General features: G+C 46.2%; 1 protein-coding gene across 1 annotated transcript; it reads right to left on the minus strand.

Moving 5' to 3' along the window:
- Nucleotides 1-4,176: 4,176 nt before the first annotated feature.
- On the minus strand, nucleotides 4,177-5,914 carry LOC130265045 (inositol 1,4,5-trisphosphate receptor-interacting protein-like 1). The gene is made up of 3 exons (XM_056513812.1): nucleotides 5,828-5,914; nucleotides 5,264-5,596; nucleotides 4,177-4,903 (listed from the first exon to the last, which is right to left on the minus strand). Exons 2-3 carry the CDS (start codon nucleotides 5,591-5,593, stop codon nucleotides 4,322-4,324), a joined length of 912 nt encoding a protein of 303 aa, XP_056369787.1. The 5' UTR covers nucleotides 5,594-5,596; nucleotides 5,828-5,914; the 3' UTR covers nucleotides 4,177-4,321.
- Between the last annotated feature and the right edge of the window lie 3,567 nt (nucleotides 5,915-9,481).

Raw genomic sequence — 9,481 nt, forward strand, 5'->3', positions numbered from 1 at the left:
AAGAGATAAAGCAAATGGACTCTAATTCCTGTTTTCCTCACAATATTTTAGAGGCGTGATTTGAGGTGTGCTGCAAAACAAAAGAGTGCAGATCTTGAACTGGTGGCATGGTTGTGCTTTTGGTTTAATAGCTGGCTTTTCCTCTGGAGATTTGGCTTTCACAGTGACACTACCAACGTGCTGGAATTTCTGGCCCATGGAAAAGCATCTGCTCTTATGCTGAAGCCCTGCACTAACGCACCCTGTCTTGTACACCCCTCCTGCCCCCTTACTTTAGTTTTACTTCAGCATACGCCAAAATTTCCTTCTTTTCCTAAGGTCTGGGGAGCGTCCTCTGCTGCTCCCAAATCCTGACTCTCCCTGGACCCTGACCAGCGCTCCCCATGGTCACTGTAGCCAGTGACAATCACTTCCTCGCTGCCCACCAGTAGGTCCAGCTCTGCCTGTCCCTGCTTTGTTCAGGAACTGATCACACTTCATCCCGACACACTTCAAAAATCCCCTCATGTCTCTTGCCTTGCTTCATTTCCCTCCCAGCCAATGCCAGAGAGGTTAAATTCCCACAGGAGAAACAGGCACAGAGGCTGGTGGATGGTAGCAGCCCCCACGGTGTCATCTGTCCCCTGCCCTCTTTTCCAGCTCTGCCTCAGCCCTGTGCCACTAAAACAGCTCGGAGAAGTGGCTGTCATGAAGCAACATATCTGTGTTGTAGAGAAAAACCATTATTCTGCTCAGATGCTCTTTGGGCTTTTGTGCAGACTGATGCTGTTTCCACCAGAGCCTGCAGAGTGCTGCCGCCTTCACAGCTCACCACAGACCAAAACCTCACAGGAGAACATTCCTGGTTTGATACAGCACACATTCCTGCCTACCCTGATCCATCAGAAACCACCCAATACCTAGGAGGCAAAAATTTAATTCTACTCTGACAAAAGGATTTTGAATCTTCCCAGAGCCACCCTCCATTGGGTTCATCAATTCCAATAGGATTACAAGAGAGTTTGGGGCTTTTCCTGGCATAAGGTGGGGTGCCTGTGCCTTTTCTGATGACAAGGAACAGGGACAACTATCATTCCTTTTGAAATAGTTATCCCAAAGCCCTTTGAAATACTGTTCACAATTATTGAGACAGTCAAAAACAGAGAAAAATTGTCATAATTAGTTAAATGCCAGTGTTTCCCACCAATTATTTGACAAAAGGAAAAAAACCAAATGAACTAATTGAAATATCCTGAACTGTTATTACCAGGCACTACTGGTAGTAATTCTCATTCATATAATTCAAATTATAATTTAAAAAATTATTTTAAAATGTTTCAAGTTTACTGTATAGATGATGATGTTGAAGCCTTCATTCTCCTGAAGTGAGAATGTCAGGGCTTTTCCCTGTAAACATGGCTGATATATTTTCTTGGGTATCCCCACTGACCTAATGAAAGAGTATTAAACTGTTTTTGGAAGAGTAAAGCAGAAACAAAGAACACAATATAAAGCTATGAGTGCTCCTCTGCTGCCCCGTTCAGGCTCCTATCTGGGCCCAGGTATAATTTTTTTATTTTTTTTTTAATTTTTAGCAAAACCTCATATCTTTTCATGAATTCCCTGGAATTTCCATCGTGATGGCTTTGTCTCCAGTATGTAACTCTGCCTCACACCTCTCCTTCAGCAGCTGGTGTGCATTGCTCCTTGCCCCCATGAACCCTCTGTGCCTGAGGATGACAGTCTTTCTTCTCAATGTTGGGCCCTGCTTGGGTGGGCACTGAAATGATGGCCCCTAAAACCTTCTGTCCTGTGCCAGACAGTGACCACCACCAAGTCCTGAAGTTACTAACATCAGAAGGGACTTTTGGAGGCAAAGATGCTGTGTCACAGCCAGGCCAACAGGAGCAGGCACTTGCCCAGGATGAGGGTCCCACAGCCTTTCCAAGCAACCTTCCCAGCTGTGGAAGCAGATATGGCCTCTGCCCTCCTGCCATGATGTGTCACTACGATATGTTGGGAAGAAGTCCAATCCCTTCATCCTTCTCCTCACCTCAGAAACAGCCACTGCCTTCCCCATGCACCCACCTTGGACTCCCCACCAGGCACTGCCCCCTCAGGGCCTGGCTCCAGGCACCCAAAATCCCCTGCACCAAAAAAATCTGACCTTGGACTGTCAGAGCCGTCAGAGCCGTGCCCTGAGCGGGCAGGGACCCCTCCAGGGATCCCTCCAGGATCTCATAGCTCCTGAGCGACTTGCAGCATTTTCTTACCCAGATTTGCCACCAATTCCCATCTTGCAAAGCCTTTGACACTGGTAACAGCACACCAAGAGCCAAATTTTGCTCTTGCCGTTCCCAGATATCCTCAATCTAACTCCACTCCCCAGACATCTTCAATGAGGTCATCCCAAGTTCTTCATTCAACCTGCACTGTGAGGTTACCACAAAGGAGAGAAAATCCACCTGGTAGAAATGCCAAGTCCTTTTTTTCACAACAACACCTGAATCTCTGGGTTATTTAGAGACTTTCACCAAGTGCAGAAAACCAGTCCTTGATTTCTCTTGGCTTCATTTTCCATCCATGTGGACTTCAAAAAGAGAATTACTGTTTCGTTAAAAAACCTGAAAATGCATAGTTTTGGTCCTTGCAATGGCATTTAGAGCTACTTTCTTCTTTTTATTTTTCTACAGTATATACCACTGCAAATAACAACTTGCAAACATTCAAAAGCATCAAGGCTGGCAGTGCTACCTCGCCCCCTTTTGAAATACTGTTGACAGGATAAAAGTTGTGTCAGTCATAATTTTCTCTAGTCATAGACCCTGAGCCATGATATTTTAGCTTTTAAATATATCCTAGACCACGCAGTTTGATAGACTGACATCCAAGAACTTTAAATGCCTTTAAAAAATAAAAGAACAAAAATTTTTGAGAAGCTTCACTCCTAATGTTCCATACACTAGTCAAAAAGTTGTTTATTTATAAAGATCTGATTCCTTGAAAACCATCCACATCAAAACACAAACAGCTGTGGAGATCAGTGAAAAACATATTTTGATAGGAACTGTTGGTTATAAACCCAGGGTATTGTAATAAGCATATATATAAGCATATATATAAAAAGTGGAGAAAAATTCTAATTTCCCCTCTGAGAAGCAGCAATTACTGCAGAGTAATGCTATGGAGCCCCAGGCACAGTGTTGCTATGTTGGGAACCTGAAATAAAAATTTCTGTCTACATTTTCTGGGATGTTTGCTATACAGGTACAGTAAACAGGATGAATGGTCTGGCACAACATGAACTCCTCTCTGCAGTTTAATAGCCTGAGGTATATCAGCTGTCTAACTCCGTAATCCAATTTCATAAAACACCCAAGAATTATGAAAGATTCAGCCTGTAGTTGTGGAAACTGGTGTGAAACAATTTAGATGGCTGAGGCTGCTCTGGCTGTATTAAGTGTAGTTAGGTGCACTATTGCAATACCTCTTTCTTTTCCTGTGTCTACCAGCAATAATAACAAGATATTTCCATTTAAAGAACCCTGGATCAAATGCATTTCATGCTTACTTGGTTTTGATGTGCTTAGGAACTCTGCAGGTTTTATTTAGAATCTGCTTCAGTCAAAGTGAGTTTTCCTCTCAAGTTAACAAATCTTGGATCACACCTCAACCCCATAATTCTGGAAACATTGTCTGAATAATTCTAAAGAAAAATTTACATGTTTGCTTAAAACTTTAGACAGAAACAGGTTAATTTTAAAAAAACCCTAAAACAAACCCAAAAATCAAGTAATTTTACCACTTTTGTTTTCATCAACTCAAAAGTGATTTTCCAAAATAAATCCTACATTCAAACTGTGGAATTGTATCTGGTGGGGGAGGACAGGGTGTGGCTTCATCTGCAGATACAGGACACTTAAATATAAAACCATGGGATACGTAGGGACATATAAGAGCACATCCAGACATGTTCCTAGTTCTGCCTGCAAGTAGTGTGGATGTTTGTTATTTTTGTTACACTAAAAGCCTTTGAGTTTCGAGGCTGCTCCACCATTCCCGTGTCTCTGGATTTACACCATGGACTTCCTGTCTGAAGCGGTCCTGGTATCGCTGCCCACCAGCAGTGATATCAAACCAGCCCCAAGAGTTCACAGAATGTGACAGAGTCTAGTCTAAAAAAAATCACATATAATTCCTCCTGTTTCAAAAGCTGCCACAGCTCTGGTTTATTAAAGGGAAGGGCTGAAATTTCATCCCATTTGTTGAACAGCTTAGGTGGTGTGTAGGAAAAAGAGGCAGCAGCTCTCTGGCCACACGGTGCTGCTGGCAGAGCTGCTGCCTACTCAAGGCTCAGGTAGGCACCTGAGCTGCATTCCTGCACGGCCAAATCCATCTCAATCCTGCAGTGCAGCCCAGAGGTGCTGCTCAGCTGCCAGCTGCAGGACTTGCTGCAGGGCAGCGCCGAGAGCTGGTAGTGACATGACTGCGGCAAAAGCAGCCAGGCTGATGACACCAACATTTGGACCCAGCGGATGACTTTCCTTGCATCCAAGCAGGAGCCTGTGCAGAGGGTGTCCAGCAGGCTCTGATCCCGGGGCAGCTGGCCACCAGAGGCGTGCAGGAAGCACGTCTGCCCCAGCAGCTGCTCCCCGGAGCACAGGCACTCCAGCGCCACACGGATGCGCCCGGCTGGTGGCCGCCCCGTGCTGTGAGCGTGGAAGGAGTAGCCAGGGGGTGGCTGCAGGATGACCAGCGGGCGGAAGGTGCTGCTGTTCCGCTGGATGCTCCAGGCTTCAGAGCTGGTGTCCGTCCCAGAGGCCAGGTGCAACTCAGGCATTGAGCTCCTCCAGGAGAGCACTCGGCAGACACGGAGGAGCTCATCCACCACCTCCTTCAGCACCTTCGTGCTGGGCAGGCCCTGCTGTGGAATCACAGAATCACAGAACAGTTGGGCTTGGCAGTGACCTACAAAGGCCATCCAGTGTGAGCCCACAGCCATGAGCAGGGACATTCTCATCTAGACCAGGCTGCTGACAGCCTGCTCCAGCCATATCCTGGATGTGCCCATTGCTGATGGGGTGAGCACAGCCAAAGTGCTGCCACCACTGTCTGCACCCTTCACCTTCTCCTCACTGCCAACCTTTTCCTGACTGCTAAACTTCTCTCTGCTCCCACCCTTCTCCTGGCCACTGACATTCTTCTTCTCTTTGCTGTTGACCTTTTCATACCCAAATTTGTTACTGCTGACCCTCCCCTCCATGCCGAACTTCAAGATGACAACCTTCTTTTCCTTGGCTCCCTCTTGCTCCCTGCAGCTGACACATCCACGCCTTCTTCTCCTGAGCAGGCAGCAGCCCATAGGTAGCAGAACCAGAACCAGGGCTAGTGCACTGCCCCAAAACAGCCAGTGCTGTTTCAGAGCAGGACAGAGCAGGGTTTCCATTGTGCCTCTGCTCCCCTCAATCTCCTGCAGCAGCCGAGACATCTCCTGGTGCAGAACTTCCTCACGCTTCCAAATCTGCTTCAATTCATTCTCGTCAATTTTTGGGTCTGCTGTCAGCCCAGTCTGGGCAGCTAACAGGGCCAGGATCAAGGCCAGTGTTGGAGACATGGCCTGGTGGGAGAAAGGGGACTCAGCACGTTTGGCTGGGAGGGAGCAGGGGGCTGGAGGCACCTGGAATGTCCCCACAGCCTCTCTGCCACACTGAGAGCCCCAAGCCCCTCTTCCCCAGCCCTGGGGTCAGTGCCCTGCCCTGAGGGCCCCAGTCCCACTCTGGGTTTAAACCCCCAGGGCATCTTTGCCAGCCCCCACCCAGCCCAGCATTCCCAGGGTGTGTGCACTCACTGCCTGCCAGGATCCAACTGCCCGCTGCTGCCCCTGCACACAGGTGTCAGCGTGACCTGTGCTCTGTGGTGTCACAGCCACCAGAAACACGTCACTCAGCTGCCAAGCTGCCGTGCCCTGCTCACAGCTCCCACTGTGACCCGTGCTCTGGCATGTCACAGCCCCAGAGCCACACCTCCCAGCCCACAGGCCCCAGCCTTCATCCCTCGGTGGCTCCTGGGCATCCTCTCCCCGAGTGCAAACCTGTTGCATTTTGGCTATAGGAGAGGTGGAAAGCGTAATGCTCCTCATGCAGTGGAGAAGCAGAAAGAGAGCTTTATTTAAAGAAACACTACACTTATGTTGAGTAGTACATGCAAAACAGAATAGAAAAGACTCATTGGTCCAAGAAGGCAACACCTCTTTGAAAACATGCTTTCTGCAAAACATTACATAGCACATGTACAGCTGTGTGATCAACTACAGGTGTTAATAATTATTATAATTCCTTGTCCTTGACCAGGCTGAGAAACCCAAGGCTTCAAGGCTGCTTTTTCCCTGGTTCCCATCAGTATCCAATGACACAAACCCAGCCACAGGAGCCCCCAGGGCACTCTGGATCCAGTCTGCAGACACCCTAACGTTATCATTGAAAGGAACATGGGGACTGGAGCTGGGTCTTCCTGGGCTGACCACTTCTGACTGCCCTATAGGAGAACCTAAACCTCACTTGCTGCAAATTGAGCACATCTCCCCTCCTCCTATCCCTTGTTTGTTGGGAGAAGAGATCAACCCTCACCTGGCTGCAGCCTCTTGTCTGACAGTTGTAGAATTTGGCTGGAGCACCCAGCAGCAAAGCAAAGGGCAAATCAACCCCTTCTGAGTGTTACAGATTTCCTGGCGGTGCCCCACTGCTCTCTGGTGCAGTGTCACTGCCATGCTCCTGGAGAGAATGGGGATGTTCTGCTCAGAGCATTTCTTGTTTGTTTATCTGCACCAACTCTGCACACTTAGATTTGAGATTGCCGAGGTTCATTCTTGACAGCACACATGATTCTGGGCTTGACACCCAAGTGGTTCCAGTCTTTGGACAGTCCCCACCTGACCTCAGTTAAAGTCTAGGAACGGTACATTCCTGGGAAGAACATTCTCACTTTCCCCCAAAAAAATTTGCCCTATTTTTGGCTTATTTATAGTTAAAAGTTTCTTAAAATTCAGAATGATCTTATTTCAGAAAAAAGCAAAGGCAAATTAAACCCAGTGAAGGAACCATTACGTAAAGTCAAATTTCAAATACCTACAACTTTCGAAACTTCACTTTCTGTGAAATTTCACCTCTACCACCATGAACAAATCATAACAGCTTCAGGTCAACTCCTGACACATTTAACAGGGTGCCACGCTTGATATCCTGCCTGACAAATGACTTTCTGAGTCAGACAGTGTGTGTGAATTCAATTCAACTGAACACCATTCCCTGCTGCCATGGTGGATAGGCACCTTTGTATCTCCTGACTGGCATGATCTTGATGATGCAGCATTGTGTCACACAGCAGGTCTGCATTACATGAAACACCAGTGTGGCAGAGCTGGGTAAGGGCACAGCTGGAAGAAGTCTGTTCCTTTCCACCTGGGGATAGTAGGAGGAAACTGCCTGAGGAGGACACAGGGGAATCTACAGCTTCAGTACTGGAGTTCCCTAAAACTGCTTTGCAGATCCAGCCCTTCAGCTGCACAGCCACCATTGTCATTGCTCTGTAGGAAGTGGTGGCTCCCAAGCAGCCCTTGTGCTCGGTGCCAAGACAGGGCTGGGATGTTTTTTTTATGGTTTATCTTCCTTTGGGCACATTTAGCATTGGTTTTTTACCAGTTATTACCACTGTTCTTCCAGAGAAAAAACAGAATTAAATAGGGAGAGAGTTATTGGGTGTATAATCTCTGGTCAGAGGCAGTGAATACCCATTGTCCTTCACACAAACCAGCTCAGCTCTAAAACTCCCCACCCTGGGAAGGCCACACACAGGACACTGGCATGAGAGGCAGCTAAAAAAGGGTCATAAACAATCAAAGACCCAAAAGTGTCCCCCAGACTCATTCCTGAGGCCACCAGAGCCCTGAATGTGACGTAGACCCATCCTCTGATGCAAGAAACTGTCAAATTGCCCTTCCTCAGAGGATGTACCTGGGCATTCCCACCTGGCCCAAATGTGTTTAAATCCATTGAACTCCGTGTTTTGTGGGACCATCACCACAGAGAAGAACACAAGGGGAGGATCAATGGGACATTGTTTGGATCCATGGAGTGGTGGTATTTTCTACTTAATCTGTTTCTGTCACTCTCTTTCTCCTCCCTACTTTTTTTTTTTTTTCCTTTTGATTTCTTTCTGTCTCTCTCTCTTCTTCACATTTATTGTTAAATAAAATCCATACTATTGACTTTGGCATACAGTCTCCTTTGCACCTTAATTGGGCAAAGGCATGTCTCTAATTTTATTTTAATAATTGGATCATAACAAATAGCATGAAAATTTTCTGAGGAATATTATACATGATCAAATGTCTTTCTCTAAGGTGTTTTACAGTGGCTCAGAGCTCTGCTGTTGGTCTTCCTTAAGTGTCAAATTTCTTCTGCTTTTAAAACATACAGAAACTAATTTTTGCCTTTTTTTAAAGTACTACACAGGTAACCAAACCTTGTATCCTTAAGCACACTTGGGACAGCCAAAGACTCTGAATCATTGAGGAAATATATTCTGCATAAAAAATCGCTGACATTCCATGGAGTCACTGCAGTTAATGTTTGGTTTTTTTTTTATGTGTGGTCCTTTTAAGGATCAGATTTACTACACTGGGAAAGAAGAATTTCAGAAACACTTTTTTCCCCATTTTAATTAGGGACATTTTTTGTTGTTCTTACCCCATCTCAGATCTATTGTGCTGGCTGTGGAGGGATGTTTGCAGGAGATGTGCAGGATTTTCCCTTGGTAGATTATTGCACTTTCCATCAATCAGTGCCTGCAGAAATGCTGCAAACCTCCCAGTGCAAAACAGCACACATACACAGAGCAAATACTATGGATAGGATCAATGCCACAGATAACTGGAGGACATTTCTATTTTTCCATGTGACTTTAGATTTCTCTCCAAAATCTAAACCGTGTCTGGCACTGACAGACATTTGTTTCCCATCTATCCAAAGCTCCTGGTTTTAACCCAGCAGAGATACAATCATTTTACTGGAACTCCAGCCATGGTTTTATTCAGTACTTCCCTGAAACAGGACCCTGTGCCACATGGAATTACTTCAAAGCTGGATCTAACTTTAAAGCCAGCCCTGCTTTGTGTGGTGGACAAGAACATTTAGAAATTGCTGCCAGTGGTGCTTGTCCTTCATTTTTTGGTTATAGAGCTGAATTTTCCAGGGACTCCTGTGACACCAAGGCTAGCTAATCACTTGCAGGTTTAGCCATCAGAACATTCTTTATTATCCCCTCTCAATACACTCATTCATGGTCTGGTCTTTCTTCAGCAGAACTAGAAATAGGAGGTAATTCTTGCCTGTCTATGGTGGCATGACTCCTGTTCATGCCAAAATGCAGGGATTGCATCTGGTCACTTCATAAAAGATGATGAACAAATATCAAGTTGTGATTATTGGTGTCCTAAACACAAGTT

Source organism: Oenanthe melanoleuca, chromosome Z, assembly GCF_029582105.1.
Source record: "Oenanthe melanoleuca isolate GR-GAL-2019-014 chromosome Z, OMel1.0, whole genome shotgun sequence".
Classification (NCBI taxonomy): domain Eukaryota; kingdom Metazoa; phylum Chordata; class Aves; order Passeriformes; family Muscicapidae; genus Oenanthe; species Oenanthe melanoleuca.

Coding starts and splice junctions, on each gene's coding strand:
- LOC130265045 (XM_056513812.1), bottom strand. CDS start 5,593: ATGTCTCCAACACTGGCCTTGATCCTGGCCCTGTTAGCTGCCCAGACT. Junction 4,904..5,263: donor AGGGAGCCAAGGAAAAGAAG/GTTGTCATCTTG, acceptor GTGATTCCACAG/CAGGGCCTGCCCAGCACGAA.